General features: G+C 38.9%; 1 protein-coding gene and 1 long non-coding RNA gene across 3 annotated transcripts; one reads left to right on the forward strand and one right to left on the reverse strand.

Annotated features, from left to right (window-relative positions):
- Positions 1-333: 333 nt before the first annotated feature.
- On the reverse strand, positions 334-19618 carry LOC120537867 (cellular retinoic acid-binding protein 2-like). Its single transcript, XM_039767117.1, has 5 exons — positions 19510-19618; positions 19268-19403; positions 11167-11345; positions 2506-2619; positions 334-966 (listed from the first exon to the last, which is right to left on the reverse strand). The coding sequence occupies exons 2-5, from the start codon at positions 19347-19349 to the stop codon at positions 916-918; spliced, it is 426 nt and encodes a 141-aa protein (XP_039623051.1). The 5' UTR covers positions 19350-19403; positions 19510-19618; the 3' UTR covers positions 334-915.
- Positions 15569-27961, forward strand: LOC120537878. 2 transcript variants are annotated; one of them, XR_005635406.1, is made up of 6 exons: positions 15569-15654; positions 21041-21266; positions 21633-21803; positions 23101-23298; positions 26223-26358; positions 27197-27961. It is a non-coding gene; the product is annotated as an uncharacterized LOC120537878 (long non-coding RNA). The 2 variants fall into 2 exon arrangements; XR_005635407.1 differs by lacking the exon at positions 21633-21803.

The raw sequence follows: 27961 nt of genomic DNA on the forward strand, positions 1-27961 counted from the left end.
CCTTACACTCTTTCTCTGGCACTCTGTGACCCTCACATGGAATATGCAGTCTTGGAAGATGGATGATGGATGGACGAATCTTGATCTGCCCCATGAAAAACTTTTAAAAGTCATTTTACATTATACTTTCTGAAATCAGATTGTCTTAGTTAACTGTGATTATTCAAAGCAACAACAACATAACAATCTTAAAGCTGAATTGATGAACTGGCATCCAGTGTACATTTTTTTTTCCTGTCGTGTGCCCATACTGTCTGGATGGACTCTGGCCCCCTTCAGTCCTAAATTGGAGTAAGCATGTTGTTATGCTATTAGGCCAAAATAGACTTCATACATTTTTTTCTGGTCTAACCTGTGCTTTATTTTTGGCAAAGTTTCACGTCCACAGGAAATGACACAAGTAGAAGTTACTAAAAAATGTATAAAATATTATCAAAATAAATATGACTTATAAAAACATACGCAATGCAGGGATTACACTGAGAAAACAAATTGGCTAATTAAAAAACACTCTGAACAGACAAACATGAAATACAGACTACACATTTCCATTTAAGATACTTAGAGAGCTACAGGTATTTATGTTATTCTGGCATGTCGCTAGCATTTTAATTTCCAATTACATTGAGCAATGAATTTGAGCTGCAAGGCCACTCATGCCGATGACTGTCACCAGTCCCACTGTGGGCCTACAGCTTCTGCTTGGCTCCTGAGGGTACTAGACAGGGTGGAGGTGTCAGTGGGGCTTGGGCACAAAGTAAAAGGCTGTTGTTCTGGTGTCACTCTTCACATGTTGTAGTCCAATGGAAGCAGAAGTCATAGCACAGTCAACCACTACACCCACAGCCAGCAAGAAATTCAAAGCCCACGGTTGTTGAATAGCAGACATTTATGACAGACTGTGCATTGCTGTGTTCACTCTCGCACGTAGATCCTGGTACAGACCACATCATCGGCACTCATAGTCTAAAATAAAAAAAGAAAACGTTCAACATCAGTGAATCTGTGAGATGCTACTCTAAGCCAACGTGTTGTTGTGGTCTACAGGATGTGATAGGCTCAACCCTATCACTGGAAAAAACTGGGAGAGAAAAGTGGATAAATTGAGCATGCTGATACTACGATTTATGGGCCATCAAGGAACCTGCATTACTGAGAAGAGTGACTAAGTTTAGGCTAAAGAGATGCTGTGAGAAGTGATACATCTATTCATTAAAATGAGCAGAGAGAAAAGAACTAAGGTGATCCGGCTGGCCTCCATCACAAGAGATATCACATGGGATGCCACTGATATGTTACAAATTGGTTTAAAAGGACTATCATGATGAATGTTTAAACTACAATATGATTAGGACATTATTCCTGCCAGGCCAGATAATGCAAAAACAGAATTTTAGGTTAAAACCTTCTAGGTTAAAATACATCTTCATCAAGCAAAGGGCATTGCTATTGTCTTGACTGGTCTTCAAGTGCCAAGTCTGTAGTTAAATCCTATTTGAAGTGTAAGGTCTCCTGTCACAACTCACTTTTAAGGTGTCCAGTGGGACTTAATTTAAGGTTCACTTTGTGACTTTGAGCACTTCATTTAATCTGAATGTTTGGTCAGTTGTAAAAATAAGTTAAAAAACTGTACCACAGCTCTATAGTTCAAACCTCCTTGAAATGGAATTCAGGACATAATGCTTTTATATAAAATAAAGGTTGTTTGGTTGTGTTCATTCAGTTTATTTTTAGACACTGTGCAGATACTATCAGTTTCTGATCATCTCAGAGAACAAGAGGACATAAATCTATCTATCTATCTATCTGTTTTCAAGGCAGTATCCTTAGATATTTGCTAGAAATTTCAAAAACCTCTAAGAGCATCAGTGTTGCCCTGCATATCCCAGAATGCTGTGTTTAATTAGTTTAATTAGTTTTACAACTGTCCACCGTTGTAAATATGCTGCAGTTATTAATTCAGAATTTGCAAACGTCTACCATGTTGCTATTCTTAGTTAAAATGTAACTGTCTCTTGGCAAAGTCTACAAAACTGTGGGCTTGCCATGGTTATTATTTACTGAGCGAACACTACAGAATTCTGGTGGTCCCCTATCCTTGTAGCAGTAGGTGGGTTTCTTTAGCGACTTAGGTTAATCTGTTATCCTTTTAAATACTAAGAGCTTAAACAGTTACAAAAAAGAGCAAAAATATTCAATTCAATTTTGAAATATAAAATATAAAAATATTAAAATTTTGAAACACAGCCAAGTCAAGAGAGAGGGAGCACACACCCTTATGAATAACAAGGCCAGTTCAACTGTCCTGATTCCAGTTTGTCATTTATGGGCAGCACTGACCATTATACTAAGCAAAAGGAGTAAGTGAGTAAGATACATTTGTGTGGTGCAGAACAGATGGTGGACAAATGGACTGCATCAGCCAGTGCAGCAACAACATTGCTCTGATCATCAGTTGGGAACAAAACATCAAGATATGGCAAATCTGTCCTCTGCTTTACATACCAGTATAAGCCTCTCATCATTAGTTAACTCCCGTGTCCAAGATGTTTTTGGCCCTTCCTTCAGCAGTGTCTGTTCACATTTGATGCGGTTTTCTCCATCCCACTTCGGCATGCTCTGCATGAAGAGAGACATTAAACTTGTGTAAGTGAACTGAACTTGGAGACGGGCATGTTGCCAAGCACACACACTTGACTCCTTTTCTAAAAGGCAATGTCAAAATGGTGTACAAAGATGTCCCTTGTAACATTTCAGTAAACATCTGGTTCGTGGAAAAGAAAAACAATATTGATTTTAGAATGGTCTTCAGATATCCAAATGCAAAACATTAACAACACCTTTAATCTCCCACAGGGCTCAATAATCCGAGATAAAGCTTCTCATTCAAGTACTCAAAACAGGTCTGAGTACCTGATCAAGCTGATCACTTCACAACTTTATCTCCTCCAATCCAATGATGAAAATTGACTTAATGACAGTAAGATACACCTCTATCCACACTCAGTGCCGTTGCCTATACAAGATAAGCAGAAATTAACCTTCTTATATAAATGGCATTGCATGTTTCACTTGTCTAATTGACGTTTGTATGTGGTAACTGAGATCTGTATTTAATGTAAATTCATCTCCACATTGTAGTGATTTACATTTACCACACAATGATCAAGTGTCAACATTCTGTACCTGGCCTGAGAGATGAAGCACTGCTATAGGACTTGGCAAAAACAATTGTATGTGTTTGTACACTAATTGTAAATTTCATAATTTTTCTGTCCATCTTCGGCTTGTACATGTCATAGGAATTCTATAAAGGGTAAAGGGTGGAATTTCCTAACTTGAAAACTTCTTTTGAGAAGATACCTTTGGAAAGAATATGGACAGTCTTTTAGGAGAAAGATGCACTGGAGAAACTTATCAGGAATATGAAGAGCTTGCATAAGTGAGGGGAAGGAGACATCAGGATAACATGAGAAACGCCAAACTGATTTGAGAAGGAATACAAATTGAAGTAAGAAGAATCAGAAAGGAGAGGAGGGCTAAATGAACAACTAAGAGTTGTGTGTAAAGGCAAAGACAAGTGACCTCCTGTGAATACTTGGGGACGGTGATGACAATTATCAGAGCAACAGACATAGAACCAAGGTGGAGGTTTATAAAGGCTAAACACATTTACTACCAAATCAATAACACAGAGCTAGGTAAGAAGAAACTACAAAATGACTGTACAGTTCTGTTTAAGTATGTAAGGAGATGTCTGGTAGTAAAAGCTGGACTGCCAAGAGCAAATGCCTAAGTGCAGTCAAAGCAGTCCAACTGAAAGGCACACCGTTAATAAGACTAGGAAGGGTTATGTAAAGAATGAGCGAATCATTGCCGAAATTGAACTGAAACTGCTATGGAAGAAAGCTGAAGAACAACAGCTGAAATGGTTTGTCCATGTAGACAGAATGGGGCCAGAGAAGAAACAGAAGCATTATATGGAAGCAACGATGGAGTGTAAGCAGGTCGGAACAGATAGAGAGACACTTACATGAATAGAGCTGAGGACCAACAAAAGATATGATGGGAACAATTAAGACAGGTAAAGAAGGTAGCAATAGATCAAGAAAGTGGAATAGATGGTGTGAGTGGGGAAACACCATAGCATGACAAGCATCATAGGAAGAATGAAAAAGAAAAAGAAGGTAACTGAACAACATGTTTACTGGATTTTGTTCTGTATTTTTCTCTAGCAGCTGTCACACACGTGCAGCTTAAATGAGGGTAAAATGCCAAGTCAGGGGTTGACAAAGTGCACTAATGTCTTTTCTCCCTCCTAAGTAGATCACCAGAAGGAAAGACCACTTAAACCTCAACCATCTTCTACTTCTGTCTCCAGACCACACCCTCCTACTGACCTCACTTCCGCCTGTTCCCTGTTGGACCCTCCTCCTCCTAACCACCGCCTATAAAGCCAGCCACTTGCCTCCCCCTGTTAGTCTCATCTTGGACTCAGTCGTTTGAGACTACTCTGCACTCATTGCTTCTTTTTGAGACTAGTCTTTATGTTATTAATATACAGGGTGGAACCCCAAACCTTTTTCTTTGTCTTTTGTGCTTCTTTCACACAGCAAACTCTGCCTTTGTATGATTTGCTGGAGATTCTCTATCAGAAAGATGATGGAGTCAACCATAAGAGAAAATTGAGTTTTAGATCAATTGACTGTTGGACTGAAATTCTGAAACAGTATTTGTAGCTGTTATAATTTCTCATTATTATATGTACGATTTTTAATTATGAACGATTTTTTTGTAATGTATCCTATGTTTAACATTGCTTCAATATTTTTTCCTTTATATTTTGGTCACCATTTAGTGCTAATGTTGTTCATGGATGCCCCCATTTTGTTTTTACTGCCAGTCTGTTGCTATCACATGGCTGACGGTAACACATGAGACATCATTAGACTTCCACTATAAAATGGCAGCGTCCAACATCTTTTGTATCCCTCAGTACATTGAAGAAACAGCCTAAAAGCTCCTTGTGAGTGTAATTAGGGAAAAAAAAAATCAAACCAGTTCTAGCTTTCTTTGATTTTTTTTATTTGCTTTCCTGTTTTTGATTATGAGTTATTTCTTCCCATTTGGTTTTGCTGTTAGATCTTTCTTAGTGAATTTTCTGGTTCTGACTTTTGCCTCCTAATTATCTTCCTTTTTGCCATTCAACTAAATTATGTCCAAAAGATGAAAAAAAATCTTTTGTTAATCTCTTGGGCTCAATCCTCAGAATAAGCCAGTACACTTTTACCCTGTCCTTAACAAGATTGTTCTGTCTACAACTTAACCACTGCCTATCACACAAAGGAGTGATTCATTTAAAAATTACAAAACCTAACATTTAGTACCACACTTGTATAATAGCAGGCTATTTTTGCAGAAGACATTGTTTTTCATAATTTATAATGTGAGAACCTGGTAGTTTTAATTACATAGAAACATCAAGAAACATAACTAAAGAGTATGTATAACACCATTCCGTTAGGTATCAAATTTTCTTAATCAACTTCCAGTTAAATTTGGAATCCGTTTCCAATTATTGCCTTCATTACTGCTTTAGCCGCCTTTACCTCTCAGACTTATTAGCATCCATGTTCCAGAGCAAGGAATTTAGTTTAAAGACAGTATTTTTTAAAGGATAAAAAATGCTGTAAGGGTAATTAGAACATTTAGCAATAGAAACCCCTGGGTCTGAAATGATCACGAGAGGACAACCCATAGAACTTAGCACTTAATTTAATGGTGAAAATTTGTCATTTAAGCAAAATGTCATCTTGATGTGGCTATTCATGCTGTAGTATTACATGGCGTCATATATTTTATTTATTGGTTATAACTGTTAGCCATTGTTAAATCAATTCCAATTATCCTTACTTTGTCTAAATCATAGGTATTTGTATTTTAGCACAATTATAACGACAAAACCTCTCTTGACCTGACAAAAGTATCTCACAGCAGATGGGAGTAATGGCATCACCTGCACTAACCTGAAGGATTTAATCATTATGAGACAATATGGCTGATATGGGATACTTACCTAGACAGCTTTTATAAGTACAATAACACACTGTCCAAAGGAGTGAGTACTCATTTTCAATAACCATATAAATACACAAATGCCCAAAAGTTAAAGGTACAGCTAAACAAGAGTTCTGTAGGTGTCACGCTAGTCAGCACATTACATTCACAGTCCATGTAATCTAATTCATGGCCACAGGAGGACACAGTCTATCTCTGCAGTACTGGGCCCAAGGCAGGAAACATTCCTGGATGGAGATCCAGCCAATCACAGGGCCTACTCAAGCACACACCAACAAGGCCAACTTAGAGTTAACAATTACTTAAAGAAGGGTATGCTTAGGATGTGAGAGAAAAACCAAACCTAGCATGAGTAGAACTTGCAGGCAATAATAAGGCAGGAGACTCAACTCCAGGATGCTGGATCCATGATGCAACAGTGCTACATAATGAGCACACACAGTAAAAACAGTAACAATTTAAGTCATTTAACAATTAGAGCATCTCCGAAACCAAAAGGTTTTATTAAAGTGTCTGAGGCAGGGAATGGCATAGCTGCATATGCAAAGCAGGTGACTGCCTAGGGCATCACTTTTTCTGTGGATTGCAACACAATTAGGGAAAAAAATTCCATAATGAACCACAGTTAAAAAATGACCATGTGTGAAAAAAATGCCCATTTTCATGGCAGAATACCAAAAGGAAACCCTCCGGGGGGAAATTGGTTGTCGAGTTTGTGATGCAACTTGTGGTGTAAATGGTTTTCCTGTGGCAACACTTTATCTAGGGCCATGACTGGTCATTTAAAATTCTAAGACTTAATGGCCTGTCTCCTGCTAATTTGGGTTATTTACAGTAACAGGAAGACCCCACCAAACAACACATGTCTACAGTCAGCTTATTGCCAGGAATCTTAAAGCAAGACTGCACACACTTTAACCAGAACCACAGAACAGAAAAGAGCTCAGGACTCTGCCTAGCCTGTGCCAAAGATGGCCTAAGGTCTTCCTTCAGCACTTCACGCACCATACACTGATATGACAGTCAGCAATGATACACAAAAGTATGAAACACAAGGAATTGTGAGACTCCCTACAACAAGCCAGTGGCTTACATCAGTGGGTCTCAAGGGCTGGGAAGCCTTCTGATTCCACTTAACTTTCATTCTGACTCTAATATTGTGTTAATTTATGATTCACAATTCCTTAAAGTCAAATGTCAGTTTTAGAAAAACACAATAAACTTTGGAAGTGGCCGCAGGCGTAGTGGGTAGCGCAGTTAGGAGATCCGGGTTCGCTTCCCAGGTCCTCCCTGCGTGGAGTTTGCATGTTCTCCCCGTGTCTGCGTGGGTTTCCTCCCACAGTCCAAAGACATGCAGGTTAGGTGCATTGCCGACTCTTAGTGTGTGCTTGGTGCGTGTTGGTGTGTGTTTGTGTGTGCTTTGCGGTGGGCTGGTGCCCTGCCCGGGGTTTGTTTCCTGCCTTGCGTCCTGTGTTGGCTGGGATTGGCTCCAACAGACCCCTGTGGCCCTGTAGTTAGGATGTAGCAGGTTAGATAAGGGATGGATGGATGGATGGAAACTGGTGGTGTGGCCAAAAATAGAAGTGTAAATGTAAGAAAAGGCCAATTTTCACTTAAATGGACGTTTGTAATGTTAGGATGCAAGATGAATTGAGAATGGTCTGTCTATAAGAGAACAATACTGTACTTCAAAATATTTTCCCCTGTAGGGAGTTATGTCTGTATTCTACAACCTCAAAAGTGTTTGTGCCTTTGCGATATACTCTAATAACTTGGCCTTGTTACATTTGATAATTATACAATAAAATCTGTAAACTTTCTTAATTAAATTCAAAATCGCAGGATGCCTGAGCCTATCCAAGCAGCACTACATCAGTCCATCGCAGAACAAACACATGCACACATCTATACATGAACGCAGACAGCCCGATTTGGAATCCCATCAACACACTGACTTTTAAGATGTAGGAGGAAAACTGGACTGCCCTGAGGGAAACACCTGCACACTCAAGAGAACATGTAAACTCCACACAGACAATTCAAACAGAGGACACTGGACCCATGAGACTGCAGAGGTAACAACTACACCATGGCATTAAAACTTGCATTGTAAGCAGGAGTGTGTATGAGGGAGACTGCTTAATAATAATAATAATAATTCTTGACATTTATATAGCACTTTCCTCACTACTCAATGCGCTCTCCACACAAGGAGAACCCAGGAAGCAAACCCACAATCTCCTTACTACAGAGCAGCAGCGCTAACACTGTGCCACCTGCATGGATTATTCAGTTGAGTTCACTTCAGTAGATTCATACATAAGGCTATTTACTGAAGAAAGGTTCAAAATTCTCAGATATAAAGACCCATCGACTGTGCATGTGCACCTTGGGTGAATGTTGATCGTGTAAACATTGCAGAACTCTTCACTGTCATTTACCCTTTGTGTATTTATAAGCAATATAAAAAAACAGCTATTCTTAAATGACCCAGCTTCAAAAATGCCATCTATACCTTTTTTCCAGTTATAGAAACCAGGTCTCTGAGTAATCAGGTCAACACACCTAGGTTTCTTCACGAGTAACGCAGTTATATGGTCATGTAAACTCTTAACCGGGTTGTAGTTAAGGATTTTGTGGTCTGTGCATATCCCTTGCACTCTGTTAGCCTGCGCATGTCCATGTCCAGTTATATCCAGCCATCACATTGCTCAATTTACAGCATAATTTTACAAATACACCTCAATTCATTGTCAGTCAACTCTTTTAAACAAACTCTGTCCCACCAGTCACTGCTGGATTATGTGAATTTCCCCTTGGGATTAATAAAGTATCTATCTATCTATCTATCTATCTATCTATCTATCTATCTATCTATCTATCTATCTATCTATCTATCTATCTATCTATCTATCTATCTATCTATCTATCTATCTATCTATCTATCTATCTATCTATCTATCTATCTATCTATCTATCTATCTATCTATCTATCTATCTATCTATCTATCTATCTATCTATCTATCATCAGCCATGAGTAGAAAATGGTGGAAGCATCTACCAAGATACATTTCCTGTGACAACTGTTCAAACAATCATAGTATTCCTTCTCCTTGTTGAAACAATCTGTCTCAATATTTCAGAAATCATATACATTTAAATTGATGGAGTGAACATACGGTGCTAGGCTCAGCAGCACAATCTTGGGAGACACAGGCTCCATGCTTGTTTTCAGATTCACTACTGGGCATTTTGCCAAGGGAGAACTCCATAAGTGGACTTGCGCATGTAAACAGGTCTTTTTAAGAAAACAGACTTCTACCTTAATGGGTCTACTCACCTTATCCTGGTTTTATGTATACGTGTAAAGGCACTAAATATAAAAAAAAAATCAATGCTAATCGGTGCACAATGGGATAGTCTACTGCCTTTGGGTATATACTTTATACTTTCCTTTCATTTATAATTCCTAACTTCCATACAAACGAAATCTAAACCTTTTTATAAACAAAGAGCCGCATATTGGTCCAGTGGTAAGAGCTGTTCTTCTGTGTCATAACTTGATCGCTGCCCATTTTACTTTCTGTGTGCTTCCCTGTCATCCCAGTCCATATGTGGATTTTCTAGAGGCTCTCCAGCTTTCTCCTGTGATGTAAAGACACACTTGTTAAGTTGACTGGACACTGTAATTGGTGCTTGCGTGTGTGAGAGTGCCCACTCCACCCCTATACAAAGCTCCCCTGACATTCATTGGTATGCCATGAATCTCCGTGACAGTTTATCTTATTAAAAAGCCGCATGGGAAATTTCACTGTCCATGGTAATTTAGAAAAAATTGATAATTTTAGCACAACTACAGGATAGGCCATAGCCCTTTATATGCTACAAACTATACTGTGGTACATACGTTTAGACTGGTATGATGTTAATGTGTCTTTTTAACCAAGACATGTTATTCTTTCTTCTTCTTTTATAACTTCTTCTGATACATAAAATTATTTTAACATTATTTTTGTACCATAGTACATTTACTTTGGGGGCTTTAATTTAAATTAACCTGGATGTCTTTCAAGGAAACCAGAATATCAAGAGAAGACCACTCAGATATTTAGAAAACATGGAGGTTTGACACGCAAAATCACCAAGTCAGCAAATGAATGTATTTCCATGGAGCTGTGAGGTAATATTGTAAACCACTGCTCCATGCCCTTGCCAAGACCCTATATTGAAAATAAAATTTCATAATGTAACATTTTCAAATCCACTCAATCCAATTCAGGGTTGTAGGGGTGGTGGAACAAATCTCAGCAGCATAGGGCTGAAGGTGGGAACCAGCGCTGGAGAGGACACTGGTCCATCACAGGACCTTCTCATCTGCACACCCCTACTCATATTCATAAAAGGCCAATTAGGAATCACCAGTTAACATAGCAAACATGTCTCTGGTGATGTGGGAGTCAATAGGTGTCTTCAATAGGAGTGACACCAGAGGCACTATACATAACATTGCTGTTTGGAATCCCTACAGATGGATTCTCCCCATGCCCACTCTCTTTATTGAGTTTGCATGTTCTCCCCATGTCTGGATGAGCTATTCTGAATTCACCAACTTCTTCTACATCACAAAGTGATGCTTATGAAATTATTTAACAATTTTAAGTTAAGTCAGCATGAGTGAACGTGTCTGGGTCCTGTGATGACCTGGTGTTCTATTCAAGGTTGGTTCCTGCCTGGTGCCTGATACTGCCAGGGTTCGCTCTCCAATGGTGCAAATGGTATGAGAAAATGGATGGGGAAATAATACAAAAAGTGAGCCTACTGTGTTATTATGCTTGAATTTCAATTCTCTTTAAATATATAGCATTTATATTGCTGCAGTATCCATTTTGTACCCTGCTTTCCATTCCATGCTCTCATTCTCTCACTGCTGTCTTAACAGCATCATAGGCCCCTGGACAAAGTAGTGGGCTGGGGTCCCTGTTTTGATAGCATACATAGGTATCAGAAACATCATAGGACCCTGGCCAGTGCCAATCATGCCCATACATTAAGATGGTGCTGTGACCTCTCATTTCCTTCCACTGTACCTTACAAGGCCTTCCATCCACAGTCTGCTCGTCAAACTCCTCCCCAACTGTAAAGTTGATTTCGGTGGTGCGAACTGTGGTGGATGTCTTTATGTAGAAAGTTTCACCATCTTGCCGAATCTCCACTGCTGGCTTAGAAGCTGCAGCAACAGCAATCTTCCGGAGCATCACATTTACTCCTGCATGAAGAGAAGGAAAAAAAAAAAGAAAATCAGGGAGAGAGGCCATTCCTTTTAATCCAGTCATCACTGTGTATTACTGAGATGACCAGACATGCGTCTTTCACTGCAGGGAACCTTATAAATGCTTCATATTTAATCCCCCTTTTTAGGCGTACAATGAATCACTAAAAATGAGCTATGGTAGAGTCAAATTAGAGACAAAAATGGCAGTGTTTATTTTGTGATGAGAATGTCAGCTCACTGCAAAGCTTAATTACACAATGCTATGAAGTATTTTAATAATGTAACCCTGTGGGATATTTTTTGTGTCACTAGGAGAAGCCAAATAGAAAGTTAAACAAAGGCGCTTTGAAACCGATCCTTAGTTGATATAGAGAGGATTCATTTATGCAGAATGGTGCATGATAGGGAGGTATTTAGATGATGCAGTGGAATTCAGCGTAATCAGATCCTAAATGCCATGTAATTATCACAATGAGCCCAAAGAACAGATCTCATTTTTTGGCCCGGCATGTCTAGTAAAGTGTACTGAGTGTACTATGTATGTTGCATTGTATGATAGAAAAATGCTTCTCTCAAGTCCAAATTTAGCTGAACTGGGTGACCAGGAGCCTTGAAATGGTAACTATTTTTCTTCTGTGTAAAACAGTATCTGCCTTCCAAATCAGTGAGGAGCACATATCTGTGCATTGAATATGTCCACTGCTGAACTGTCAGCTATTTAAATTCTGGTTTCAAACACTCCTTAATCCCCGTACTTACTGGAGTTGAAGACACACGCATAAGCCGGGGAGAGATGCTGAAGACTGCTTTTATGTTCCACACATATCAGATCCTCCTCTGGCCCTATGCTGACCATTTTGTGCCTATGCAAAGCTTTTAATCTTCCATTTAAGGAGAGGAAGAGGAGAAAGAAAAAGAAGAAATATCTAATCCCTGATCTTCACAATACCAGGTGAAGATTCAATTCTAAACCCTAACTCATGTTAAGCAACAGAGAGCACTAGGTGTTCACCTTTGTCGTGCCCTCAATTAATCTTGTGTCAAGAAGGAAATATTAACCATCTGCTCAACGCTTTTTTTTTTTGGCTGACACTGATCGAGTAGCTCTAGATGCTTTACCGACATCCATTTTCTATTCACGAGGCTTTTATCTCGCTTCATCCTGAACAGCGTAATATGAAGGCAGTAATCAACTTGATGGATGAAGCGGCCCGGACCCATGAAAATATCAAAAGGTTCACTTGCAGAAGCTGCCACCAACTCAGTGGGAGAACTGTGGCAACAAAAGCTGAGCTTCTTCAGACCTGAATAGCGGCCACCTTTAAGATGAACTCATTTATCTTGCATCTTCCATACTTGTCCCATTATTTGATTCTCTCTTGCATGGGAACTGCAGTTCACCCACCACCCACATTCACCCGTCCTTGACAGAACTCTCCTCAGCAGTGATCTCATGTTGCCACTTTGAAAGGGCAGTTGGGCACTAGATGCAAATGGACAGTACAAAGAAAGTATTTGTTTCTTTGCAGCAAAGTGGGGAAAAAAACAGTAATTAAGCTGAAGAGTCAGGCAATAAACATTTGGTGGGATTCTTCTCATGTCTCTTAAGTCACCAACGCATATCTTCAACAAAATGTAAATGCATTATTATTATTTTTATTATTATGTAACAAGTGTCAGCATTTGCTTGACATTTATTGCTTGGGTGGCCTCCTATAAAATGTTATAACTTTTTAAAATAACTCCTAAATGTGCCTAACAAAGATCATAAAAATGAGTATTTATTTTTTTTAATAGAAGGTGGCAATGAATTCAAAACATGGAATATGGAGCCACAAATTGAGGCAATGTTCTTCAGATAAACTGCAGAAGAATTTTGGTAGTTCAGCTGCAGAGGCAGTGCTAAGCTAGAATCATTACTGGCTTCATATTGAGTAAGGATCAAATGGAGCCATCATGGTAGGATACAGTTACAAGATCTGTTTGATGTGCTGTTGATTTTAAAACTCGACAAATAGGATATCCCAGTTTCACTGGAAATAAGTGTTAATGCTAAAATTAAGTACAGAACTGCAATAAGCTCAGCTGACCCTTCCAATCTCCAGTGGTATTGGCTCTACTCAAAGTGTCTCACGCTATCAGGAATAGCCACCCCACAGTCCTAAAGGGGATGGATCCTCCCTTCAGATATTTATATTCAAAATTCTTTCAGTCACTACTCCAAGGCAATAGATAGGGTTGAGGTGGCAAAAAAATTAGGAAATTTGCATTTGCCGAGAGTCTGTATAATTGTATACAGGGCCTATGGATAGTCCAGGGTAAAACGTTAACCTGCATCCAGCCCTGCAAGCAGGCCCTCCAACTTGCAGGGTAAACTTAAGGGTTTGTGGCAGTATTGGCACTCCAGGCACTGTAAAATACCTCACACTGTTCCAGTGTGGTACTGAGGTGCCAACCCTCTGCACAAGGGTCTCAATCCAGGTGGTCTGTCATGTGGTAGGTGTGGCAACACACTGTAAATCAGTGCATGCTCCACCTGATAGATAGATAGATAGATAGATAGATAGATAGATAGATAGATAGATAGATAGATAGATAGATAGATAGATAGATAGATAGATAGATAGATAGATAGATAGATATTGTAAAAAGGCAGTCTTTGTATATAGTTTTAGTTGTATATCGTACAGTATATTGTATTATTCAATGCCAATATGAGTAAGTATTCTTTGTTTTTTGTTTGAACTATCAAAAACACCAACAGCATCAATGTTGTGCTGCATATCTAAGAAAGCTGTTCCCAGGCTCCTGTGTTTAATTAGGTTTAATTAGGGATGGAGTGGTGGCTCTGAAGCTAAGGATCTGTGCTGGTATCCAGAAGGTTGCCGGTTCAGATCCCCATCACTGCCAAAAGGGATCCTACTCTGCTGGGCCCTTGAACAAGACCCTTAACCTGTAATTGCTCCAGGGGTACTGTACAATGGCTGACCCTGCGCTCTTACCCCAAGGGGTATTCGAAAACTAACAAACTCCTAATACAAGAAATTGTATAGTGCAAAATAAAGAACAAAAAAAAAAAAAAACTGTCCACCATTGTAAAGGTGCTGCAGATATTAAGCCTGAATTTACAAACCTCAAGACTGCCTAATATGTTGCTGTTCTTAGTTAAAATGTCACACATCTCACAAATCTCTGAACTTGACATGGTTACTATTTACTGAGTGGTCACCACAGAATTCTGGTGGTCATTTCCCTTCCGTTGTCCTTGTACGAGTAGAAAAGTTTGTTCAGCCACTTAGGTATATCTGTTATTCTCTTAAGTGCTGACATAGAGCCTACACAGTGACAAAATAAGCGGAATATTCAATTTCATAGTGTATTTCTCATCTATCAATCTATTTATCTAGCTCTCTAGCTATCTAGCTATCGATCTCTGTATCTAAATTTTGTCCAAAAGAGCATATTAGAACAATTATGAATCCTCTGCAGTGCAAGAAGACAGACCTATCTATGGTGTAAGAGAGCAAGCTGCTGACAGGAAAGTATAACAAATTAGTGGTTCACCAGGGACAACTTCAATTGCTTCCCTCTCCTGCCTTGACTGTCAGCTGAGCTGCCTGCTCTGCATAGTGATGATGGATGGAGCCCTTGACCCTCCTCCCCCCTTCCATGACCCTTGCTAGTGCTCATTAACTCTCTTTCTGCTGGAGCTTTCTATTGTAGCATCTCATGCTTTGGTTAGGAATGATCTCTGTGGTACTACTGGAGATCTGTAATGAAAGTGTTGTGAAGTCAGTGCAGAGGAGAGTGAGGAGGGTGCTAGTGTCAATAGTGAGGTGTGGAGTATGCAGAGAGTAGCAGGTGTCGATGTCGTTATTGAGGTGTGGGGCAGCTGGAGAGCGAGGCTGCTGCTGTCGTTACTCAGGTATGGTGGGAGCTCAAAGTGGGATATGTTAATACCATTACTGAGGTGTAGAGCATGATCATGTTTTATGGTTATTATTAAGCTGCTGCTTCTCTTCTCTTCAGTTCCTGCCCTAGTGCACAGGGTATCTGATATCACACAGCTGACCCTTGACATAAATAGCCTGTGTTTTTATGGCTAGAGCCATTGCTGAGAGAAGGGAATCTGCAAAGGAAGATGCCTTCAAATGAAAGCATAAAAACTGAGAAGGTCTACTATGACTGGAACAGGATTTACCCAACTGTCTGTTGCCTACAGATCACACGCCAACAGTCTTCATCTCTGCCTTACCGGGACTGCTGAGTTACTAGGTGACGTGCTTCATATCTACAACTTTAAGTATGCATTTATGTTTCTTAGTGGAATATGTGGCTCTTGCCAATTTTTGCTAAAAATTCACAGCTTTGCTCATCTGAATTGCTGCCTGTAACCTGAGCAGAGATCTGACCCTGTATCATCATCATTGTTTTTCTAATCCTACATACAGATCTCTGTACCTGATCTCTCAGTTTGTCACTTAATAATCTTGATAGGGTGGTTATATAGCTCCAGGCAAGATGATTAATTATTCATTAATGGCAGCAAGAGAATAACATTATCAGAACAATCAGTCCTTGTAATGCTTGCACTTGTTTATTATGCACACATAGACAAATACAGGTGTGTCTATTCATAAGAGGAATCTCTTAACAAATAAACTTGCAATGCCTAAGTCAAACAAAAAGTAAAATCTAATTATTTTGCCAAATGCCCAATTGTACCAACACTGACATAAGCAGCAGGAGGGAAATTCCCTTTTGTGTGAAACCACCTCTGCCAGTATATTGTGCTTCTTCCTGCCACTGTCACAAACAGTGACATACTAAGGCAATGCAAACACGTACAAGCATATACTGACATCCAAATGTGTGAAAGCATAACAAATAATAACAATAAATTGTATTTTAAATAGCACCTTTCCCATGTATAATTGTGTAGACACACAAAGAAAAATACTTTAGGAGTTGATTTAATGTAACATTCTGTTTATTTAAGTGTTCTTTCCTAATGCCAGCCAATGAAAATACCTTAAACAGATTGTTATAGAAGATATTTTAGCATTTCAGACATTTACAATTTTTTCCTAAACCAGTCATCGGTAGCTGCAGCCTGTCCTTACAACAAGCACTCCTGGACACTGGATGCCAGTCCATTAAAAGAAACCAATTTAGAGCTGCCAATCAAAGTACCAGCATGCCTTTGGACTGAGAAAGGAAACCTAAATGAAGACAGTAGAGCAGGCAAACACCACGCAAAAGGAATAAAATAAATTCTAAAAGGGAGCAGGACCAGCAGCTGTACCACTGCACCACCCCACTTTTATGTACATATTTACTTTATTAGTAATTTTAGTAATTTTAATTTTTTTTGTTTCAAAATGATGATTTCTCCAAAATACATTTCAGAATTCCCTGCATACGTGGAGACATTTTGTTGTTCTGTTGTTAATATATGAGAAGTTGGACACCTGAAACTTGCATTGACAGCTACAGCACATACTGACACTCCATGCCATGATCTTGCAGTGATGCCACCATATGTGACGCTAGTGTACAATCACACTCTTTGTTTACTGGTATTTAAATATTTATGTACTCACATATATGAATGTGGTGGCACATAGCTGCCCCACAGCTCCAGCAGAGATTGGGCCACGCCCTGTGTGCAGTTTACATGAACTCCCTTTGCGTATCTGTCTCTTTGTTGAAGTACTTAGTTTTCCTTCACATATTCCAAAGACATATATGTTAGGCTCTTTGGTGAGTCTAAACTGACTGAGTGTGACTGAATGTGAATGTGCCCTGCCATCTAACGCATCCCAAATAGGCTTGAGCCCCCTCCCTTCCAACTCTGAAATTGACCAAGTGGGAAAAATGGGAGAAGGGGCATGCAAAAGCAGAAAACTCTTGTCAGTAAAAAGACACACTCAGCAGCATACAGTAGAAGCATCATACATGCAACATAATGAACATGCTCTGCCAACACCCTCACTAGCATTCACACATGAAAATGTTCACATGTAGTCAGGGATACAACTGGTGAGCAAGCAAATACGATCACACAACAGTGGGCACAAAGGCACTCACACCATGCAGGAGGCGGCAGGCAAAGTAACTGAGAAAGAGCACAAACACAAACACAGTGCAACATCAGTGCTAACACCCACCCAGTCATAATCACGACTAGGTTCTGAGTCAGAATGGAAATTGTTAAAAGGCTTGTTCAGCGTGCTCATTCCCATAGTAAAAGAAAAAAAAGCCATTGTGCGGAGGAAACATGCCGCTCTGTTTCATGTGGGCATGTCTGAGCAGACAGACAGCTTTAAAGTAGGACAACAGCTCTCGGATAGCATGAGGTTTAGTGATCAATACTGAGCCTAGCGGGCTCTTGTCTGTCTGCTTCATTACCATAAAGACCCCCTGTAAGCCTGCATTCACACAAGTACTTGCTCACAACATTTTACTCCCCTTGACGTTTCAGACTTTACTATTGATATCAAGGATAATTGTTGACTCTAAACAGGTACTTATGGACTACATATCTGAAGAATCGATAAATGAAATGAATTCAAAACACATTAAACTGTATATCTGTCTGTAATTGGAAAAATAAAGACATTAGATAAATGAAGTGTGCATGTTCTCTCCATGTCTCTGGGTGCTCCTGTTTCCTCCCACCGTCCATAAACAAGGAGGTTACATGAATTGGCAATGCTAAAGTGGCCAGTGTCTGTTGGTATGTGTATGTGTTAGAGTTTGTGTACCCTGTAATGAACTGATTTGCTCCGGCGTTGTGTCCTTTGCTGTCTGGGGTAGGCTTCAGCCACTGTGCCCCTAGGTCTGGATTAAGCAGGTTAGAAAATGCCATGACATCAAGGAGTAAGTATTTTATTAGCATATATACATAGAGAGACATGTATAGATATTATATACAGACTTTTGGTTAAATTTTCAAACAATTCAGTTATGTTCCTATAACCATTCCTTCAAAAGTCAAGGGGTTTGCTGCTAGCAAATGTGTTTCTGACAAACTGGACATGATAAGATCAGTGGTGCAATGCTTTGCTGACTTCTTGCTCCAGGAAGATCTGTTGAGGTTGGCCTGATCACTTTCTCTGTTTAGTGACGATTCTAAACTGGACCAAGTTTGGTTCCTGACTTGTGTGGGAAGCTGGTGCGATTGAGAAAATGGTTTAAGATAACATATGAATGGAGTTTTTCAGGTTTGATTTAGATGTCCCTTGAGACAAAAATGAAGGAATTCGAAATTAGCAGGGCTCATCTTTAGTATGTAAAGGCAGTGATTTAATGCGATTATTTATTTACTCGCAGTCAAAGTTAACATGAATTGGATTAACTCGAACCTTTTCCTCCGCTGTGGCAATTAAACGATGCTTCCAGCTGGCCAGTATACTGATCTCGCAGTAGGTGGATATTACTGGATATTGTCATGCTAATGTCTTCCCATCGGTTCTGAAGGCAAGCCTTGCCTTTTGGTGACTATTTTGCTACACTGCAAGCGCAGTCAAATAACCTGACAACAGTACACTGCAGCAGAGATATCTATCAGTTACGGTACATCTCCTTTGCCTAACCCAGAAATGCAGATATAATCAATATGAACCTCTGTAAACTGTGAAATTTGATGAAATGCGCCAAGTGTCAGTTTTTTTCTGCCAAAGTAGTACATAAAAACCCCGCGCCCATATCTAAAACAAATAATAGCTTGCGTTGCATATTGTTTTAAAATAATCCTGCTTTTACGTTGCACCAGGTGTGGATAGCAGAATTGACATTGCGGCATGAGTCCTGGGATAACTATATCTAAGTAACCAAAGAGACATGCATAATTATGAAATCATCATTCTATTTTAAACTGTATTATATTTTTAATAATTTATTTTGCAACTCACCCAAAGCTTTCAGAAGTTCGTCAAAATTTTCTGAGCTTTTCATTTTCCAGTTTCCAGCGAAGTTGGGGATTTTGCGTTCCATTACGCTTCTTTTTTTACCAGCAGATAAAGAAGTCACGGGGGCAAGTCGATATACCTGCAGGACACAATAAAATGCTGTTAAAAGTCGTGCATAATTTTAAATAACTGAAATCTAAGTCAGCTCTGCTTATATATAACATACGCCCAGAGTTATGCCTTACTAATAAAAGCGGGGACAAAGCCTGACTCCTTTTCTCCTCTTATCGTGTATTCACTGCCACCTCTTTGATCAGAAACGAAATGAATGAGATGCGGTTATAAATCCTCAGGCTGGTCTTCGCTGACTGACTCGACACCGCCCACAGGTGTCACCCCTCTACACCCCCCACTTAAAGTAATAAAATCTCTAACACGGTCAGGCTCTTTTCTCCGCCTTATTTCGAATAGCCACGCCTTTCATGTGTTGCTAACGCGGCGCAATGCCCACCCCTCTTGTAGCCCCGCCCCAATATATTCAAGCTACGCCTCTGTCATTGAAATCATCCGCATTTTGCATGGAGTCGGCGCGACTTGTTATTTCATAGTTAAGTACCATTCTAAAATTTATCTTTAAATGACTTTGCCCTCTTGAGCTATTATCTAGTAGAGGTCCAATGCTTAATTCCTTCTTTCTGCCTTTGTTTCACTTGCAGAATTTCAGTTTTGGATAGAACGACAGAGGGGCAAATTATTAATATAAATAAATATGAAGTTCATTCTAAGAAATTAATTCAACGTATTGGTTAAACATAAAGTTTTTTATTCATCAGAAAAAGAATATTTTTAATTTACATAACTATAATTTGGGCCAACAGCGCAGAATATTTTTTCCCACACTGCACATGATGTCATGCTTTGATCCTACGCCAAAACTCCGATTTTTATTTTCAGTATTGTTAAATTATTATGTTATGGAGTATTGTTACCATAACAATATCATATACCATGGATTTTTTGTACTGATCACGTTGAACTGCATTTAAATCAAAAGATGATTGATTAATTGCCTGATAAAGGACTTTCTGTTCCTGCTTTGTCCATTACAAGGCAGTGTGGCGCCTGGCAGAAATCAGTCCTGCACAGGGTGCCAGTCCATCACATGGAAGCCACCCTGGACTGCGCTAAATTTCCAGTCAACCTAATATGGATGTGGGAGAAACACCACAAAAATGTGTAGAAACTCGGCAGAGATCGGTTTTGAAACATAACCAAGTTTCTGGGGTTTTGAGGCAGCACCTCAAACATCTGCCACTGTCTTGTTAACAAATGTTAAATACAATAAAATATAACATTATTTGTAATGTAATTTTATACTGAAAGCTTCGTTGATTTTATGTTCACTGAGCACCATTCACTTTGGTTATTCATGTTTGCAAATCCTAGCATTTTACAGGTCATATTTTGACTTGATTTATCTTAATGCTTATCTGTTAGTCTGATAACTAATCGTGATGTTCATGTGGAAAAGAAGCTATAGTGCTCAATCAGACCCTACAGGTTCTCTGTGGGGAGTGTTATCAGAAGAAGAGGAAAAGCATCAGATTTACAAACGAAATATCTAGGCTCTTTGAAAAAGGAAAACACAGGTTAAAAATTGACATTTCATTCATTGTCACTCTTTAAATCTAATCATTCAGCTTTATTGTGGAAGTTTGTTCTTCATTGTTAATTAAGAATGTTTCGTTACTAATCAACTTTAACCTTCCCCTTCAGGACCAGCCCCCTACCGCCAGCTGGGATATTGTCAGCAGTGACAGGCTGCCCTCGTAAAATCCACTTGGACACACAAGACGTGAAACGGAGATGGAAGGAGTACAGCATCTGAGTGCAGAGAGAAGCCTGACACAAGCTGACTGTGTACCTTGGTTCACACCTCTGAAATGACAGATCAAACAAACATGGGTTGGAAATGCAGGCTGAGATTTAACATTAAGTGCAGGTAAGTGCAGTTATGCAGCAAAGCAAATTAAAGATAAGAAAGCAAGTCTATGTATACATGGCTTTAGGCACATGGAATTGAGTCCAGTAGCTTTGGGTGCAAGTCAGGTAGGGACTCTGGAGGAAAGGCCAGTCCATTAGAGGTCCGTCTCAACTCAAAATGAAACAGGGAAGCAGTTTCACATGCAGAAGAGACAGAGAGCAGTGTGCTTACAACCTTTGCTTCATTTTTCAAGATGTCATTAAATTTCACCTGCTTATTATGTGTACTTGTGATGCAAGATGTCATGATTTAAAAAAAAAAAAGCTTTTATTGCATTGTTCATTTTTAAAATTTTTATACCTCTTTATGTGAAATTTTTTACAGTTATTAATTACCTGTAGTGAAGACATTATGAACCTCCATTTTGGAACAGGTTGCTATAAAGCTGTGCATCACTACAGGCGTATGAAGTCAAGATGGCCATATCTTAAAAAAATCTGTGTGCTGAGAAGATGTCTGCACCTTCTTTTCAAATTAAAGAAAAACTCTCTTTAGGTAAAGTTTGATTCATCAGTAGTTTCGTGTCAAGGTTTTGAAATTATTTCAGTTTTTCATGTCTGATGCCTACTAACTCACTGGTATGAGAAATCCCCCACATGTGATATACTGTACCATTCGACTTGTCTTGATATCTGCCTTTGCAAGACATCAAGCCTTTAGGGGTTACCCCCTATTTTTGCCACTCTAGACCCAAAATAGCCTAATTTTTAGACTGTTTTTGGACCATATTTCGTGCCTGAAAAAAACACCCTTATGATAAAGAGTAAATCAATTGGTGTCTCCATCAAAAATAATCAGAAGAACCTGAAGTTGTGCATCTCACATATCAACTGACCTCAGAAGTTCACCCCCTAATGTTATACGAAGGGTCAAAGTTACACCAAAATAATGGGAATCAGTAATGTAATCTTGTGTGGTGTTGTTTTATTCTATAAAAAGCTTGCTGATCATGAATATGATAATATTTTTCATATTTGATCCTTTACCGGTGGTCCTAGCACTCTAGCAGAAGTTTAACAATGTCAAATTTAAACATAAGCATGTGGAGCATTGTTTAAGACTATTTCAAGGTCAGTGATTATGAACATGATAGTATTTTTGATATTTTATTTGGTACTGGTAGTCTTAGCCCTCTAAGAGACACTATCAGAAGGGAAAAATGACCCATTTCAAACATAAGCATGAAGGGTATCAGTTTAGAGTATTTCAAGATCAGCGATTACAAATATGATGGAATGTTTGATTATTGATCCTTTACTAGGACTCTAGCTTTCTATGGACCTCTATCACAAAGTGAAAATTGATAAATTTCAATTACAATTGAGAATATTCAGATGTTACACATTTAGATTGAAGCACCTGTTTTAAAATTTCAAATATCTGACGCAATTATTTTTGTTTATTATGTACCTAGCGAAGTAAATCACTTACAGTTCTAATGAACACGTCAAATTAAAGCGGCTTATGCTAATTCAGACTTTTTACTCTTACTTTTGACTTTATTTAGTCCTGAATAATGATGAATGAAATGATTCAAGTGCGATAAAATTTGCAGCAAACAATGGTGTCTTGCTTCACAAAACAAAACAAATTATATTGTGCTTCTAGTGAAATTTGTGCCATTGTCACAAGAAGTAATTTCTTTATTTCCTGTTTTCAGGCAATAGTTCTGCATGTGACTGCCTGTGAATTACAATCTAAATAAAGATTTTGAGTGGAAAAACTTGGAACTTATTTACTTTTACATATAGACATTTCTGTTGAGCCATCATATGCGTGTTGTATTTTATAGTGGTAAGAAGAAGCTCACTTTGCCAGTTAGGATGACAGTCTTGGAGAGTACAATCCTAAAGATGCATTGAAGACAGAAATGGAACTCAAAGCACCACAGTGCATGGATTATAGGAGCCCCCGTCTGCAGGAATCAAGAAACAAGGAAAAGGATGTTTGCTGGGTCATGACGGGAGGGAAGAAAGAGGCTTTCTGTTTAGTAAGTTTTCCTGTGGAGAAACAACACCAATCGGCACAACATTGTGCCTTTGTGAGGAAAATATGCCGTATATCACATTTTTAAAAAAAACAAAATTGATTTGAAAGATGTGCACAGTGGTGACTGAAGCCCATGTGGAGTTCTAGGCAAAAATCACTGCTGGTGCCCCCCAAAAAACACCACACCAAAATAAAGGCACAAACAATGGATGTAAAAAACACAGACACCTTCTTTTAATACAATAGATAAAATAATGGCAAATTAAACACGTGCAAAGTGTAATAATAATAATAATCTTAAACAAAAGTTTTGAGGCAAAATGCAGAATTAAAAATATTTGAAAGTAAGAATAAATAATATAAATACATCTATACTAATAAAAGGCAAAGCCCTCACTGACTGACTGACTGACTGACTGACGGACTCATCACTAATTCTCCAACTTCCCGTGTAGGTGGAAGGCTGAAATTTGGCAGGCTCACTTCTTACAGCTTACTTACAAAAGTTAAGCAGGTTTCAGTTCGAAATTCTACGTGTAACCGTCATAACTGGAACCTACTTTCGCCCATATATACAGCTATAGCCTGCAGCTCAGTCGCCGTGTGAGGTGGAGTTGCGTCACGCATCATCACGCCTCCCATGTAATTGAGTGCCTGCCCATATAAGGTAAATATTCACGGGTGAAGGACTGTGCTTAGCATATTCATAAGTGCAGCTACTGCGGAAACCCTCTGACACTGAACAAGCCTTTGTAAACATATCAATAGGAAAGCAAGGTGTAAAGCTTAAGTTTAAATTACGTTCATAGCCACGCTGCCGCTAAATATTCGCAGGCAAATCCACAACTTAATACCGAGAATGCCTGTTAAACATCTTAGATTCACAAGTACCAATTTGGGAAGTGATCACTTCGATGAATGAAACCTGTTCAAAAAACGCATTACACAATTGAGAAGGCACCAAAAGAATATGAAGCGAGTGACGCATACAAGCATATTCATGAGTTCAGCTACTTCGGAAACAAAGTACGGTGTAAACCTAAAGTTTAAATTAAGTTCATAGACAGGCTGCCACTGGCGTTTGTCATACCCACGGCGAATACAATATTCATGAGATACAAGTTTAATGAGAAGACGCAGGGTTTAAACAAGACTTTTGATCACTTTGTAACAGAGTTAAAATTGCTGTAACGGAGTTTAAATTGCTGGTATGCCAGGTCTGAGCTAACATTAAATAAAGCCGTGGACATCGCGAGATTGCACAAGATAGCACAAGCACAGCTGAGAAGCTCCGATGCATGTACTCCGAGTGGCTCACGTGAACTGACTTTGCAGGACTGGGAAAGGTTAAATTAGCTCATAGACACACTACCGCTAAATATTCGCAGGCAAATCCATAACTTAATACCGGGAATGCCTGTTAAACATCTTAGAGTAGCGATTTGGGTAGTGAACACTTCGGTGAATGAAACCTGTTATCTTTACAACGGTTGACAAACACAGAATATAACTTGAACACAACACATCCTCCAAATACAAACCTGATTGAAAGAAATAATGATAATCAAATCCTTGATGACAACACTCATAACAGTCACAAAACAATTACATTGACAATCATGTTACATTATTTTTAAAATGTTCCCTTTTCTTTTTCATAACTTCTTTAACACACTACTTCTCCGCTGCGAAGCGCGGATATTTTACTAGTTTACTTATAATTATAATAATGTAAATATATTTATAATATAAATAAAATAAATAACACCATTATCTCTGAAACAATGTATATTATACATGGTATTACATAAACATAACACAATAATTGCAGAGCTTTCACAACTTACATCTGTCAAAATTTAAGGGCTGACATGACATTGCAGAAGGCATATTGTTTAGGGTGACTCTAATACTGCAATAGTGCATGAAATGACTGTGTTATAAAATACACCTAAGCAGTTGTCCAAACCACACTTGCCTGAAGTCACTGAATGCAGACATTAAATGATCAGAGATATAAACCCAATCAAGCCCTGGGGTATATTCCCTGTTGATCTAATATTGCAATGGGGATGTACTTAACTAGAAGGATTAATAACATAAATTATTAGAATATCACAGTAACTTCAGGTTGAATGTGTTTTCACTGTAAAGTCTTTCTATCCACTACAGAACCTGATGATGTTATTATGTGATTATGCATATAAGGAAACACCGGTAGCTAAGCACAAGCAGTTACTGTTATCTGGAGTAGTGAGCTTATTTGGCTTACATTTGTGTTAGCAGTGTTAGTGATGCCATCACGCTGAGGCGATTAAACAAACACAATTTACACAATGACAGAATGTTTGTACCTCTGTGTTTAGCTCAACTCCCCTCTTCTTCCTTATTGCTTTTGCGCTACTAAGCGCCTGATGGCTTTTACCTTTTTATTTAGAAACACTCCTTGATGAGGTCTTCTCACCACTCTACTTGAAATGTATTTTTTAGTGGTGAAGTTGGTCACACCAAAATAAACTAACAGTAGCCTTGAAACTTTTCCCGTCTCTGCACATTGTGTAGCTATTCTGTGCTGGTATTGCAGAATCGTCAATTCTTAAGGGTGTGAGGAGCATGGAGAGCACAGTGCACACCATCCAAAACAAAGTGAAATTGGCTGCCCCCAGAAGATGGCACCCTGGGCAGCCAACTTTGCCACCTAATGAGCTGTCTGGTACTTGGTGTGTATTAAGCAGCTGTGGAGAAAAGCACAGGTAAATACAAAAGTGTGAGCGAGTCTTCAGGGAACAGTATTCCTTGTTTTTACCCCACAAAACCTTTAACCCACCTGAATAATCTTTTTGCAATTGCAAAATTAATTTTACTGTCACTGTTTTATCACTAGCTCTGGCTTCGAGTATGACCTGCACCTTTTGCCTTTGTTAGGATTTAATTCTTAGCAGCAGAGATCCAAACATGAGGGTTCATGTTAAGAGCTGCCAGTTGTAGCAAAGGGTGGTTCTTGGGAATACATTTTAACAAGAAAACTTCAGAGCCTGAACAAAAACCAAAAACCAGTCAGGTGAGTGCAATGTTTGGATTTCTTAACTGCAAAATTACACTGGTCAACAAAAACTTTGTTATAGAACAATCTAAGGGTGTTTTAAATGTGCTTGATAGCAGAAAGGTATTCAGAATTTTTCTAACACTCATAGTTGTTGAGGTATGTTGTGTTTTAGGCTGTACATTTAGTGTGTAATAAACCCTTATTGAATTGGACCATTTTTTTTAAATTCAGGTTTAAAATATTTTATTGCTTTTTCTGCACATCTTGTAACCATCAAGAAGGGAAAAAAGAATTCTGTTGTGCCAGAGTATGTAGGCTGTGTGGACATGTGGAGACAGGAGTCTGACACACAGCTTCACACCACTTGGTGATCAGGTGCCAAAGTGTTAAACATCTATGTGCTTACATCTTTAAAAATTCATTTCTTGGATTCTCATCTTGACTTTTTCTCTTAAAATCACCGAGGGTCAGCAACAAGCATGGCTAACAGTTTTATCACGACATCTCTGAAATGGAAAACCAATCCCAAGGCAAGTGGAGTCCCAGGATTCTTGCTGACTACTGCTGAATCCTTAAGAGGGATAGTCCTGAAGCCAAGTTCACAAAAAAATTGTACACTTCTACCTTTTAGGTGATCTGTTCCCAGAATGTATAGCATAAATATACATTTACTGCAAATTTTAATCACGTGTCGCTTAAAGTCCTTGTGTGGTAGAGAAAACCTGATTAGATCTTTGAATTCAGCAAAAATCATGTAAAATTCATGTATATTGATTCACATGACAAAAAAAGTTAAATGTTCTCACTCAGTTTTCTTTGTTTTCATTCTGAGTCTTTACTTTATTATTTAAAGGTTGGATGTCTTGCTACGAGGGTCACCATCTTCTAAAGTGGAAGCAGGATGCTGTAATATACTGCTGGTTATCAACGCCACTTGACCAACAATGAATACCATTGCTTTAAATGCTAGGATACTCAGAATGAAAGATGTAAAGAATGTGACAAATCATCTGAAAATAGGATATTGTCAGATATCAGGAGGCCAATAAACATTAAAAACAAAATCCAGAAATCAGTTGTTAAAAGGAATGTTGCAAAATGTGAGAACAGAAATGGAAGTTAACTGTCATAACGTGATTGGTTATTCGGTTTGATTGCACCAAAGAGCTTCTGTGTCCAGTCACTATTCAGGGAGTGGATGTAGAGGTGGTCCACTCCTACAAGTACTTGGGGCTCCATATCAATGACAGGTTGGACTGATCTCGTAACACAGAGGAACATTATAAGAAAGAACCTAGCAGGCTGTGTTCCTTTAAAGTGGGAAGTGACGTCCTTCATATCTACAGTTCTGTGATGGTGGTGGTGTGCTGGGCTGGTAACATCACTTCAGGAGAGGCCCACCAAATCAACAAGCCAGTTAAAAGGACAAACTCAGTTATATGACACACTCTGGACTACCTGGATGTTGTAGCGGAGGAGAAAATTAACACAAAACTAAGTGACATTGTGACAAATGTAGCACATCCTCCCCCTGACACACTAACAGTGAGTACTTTCAGCCAAAAAATTATTGAGCAAAAGTGTGTCAAGAAACTCTACTGGGGCTCCTTTATACAAC

Source organism: Polypterus senegalus, chromosome 1 (assembly GCF_016835505.1).
Source record: "Polypterus senegalus isolate Bchr_013 chromosome 1, ASM1683550v1, whole genome shotgun sequence".
Classification (NCBI taxonomy): domain Eukaryota; kingdom Metazoa; phylum Chordata; class Cladistia; order Polypteriformes; family Polypteridae; genus Polypterus; species Polypterus senegalus.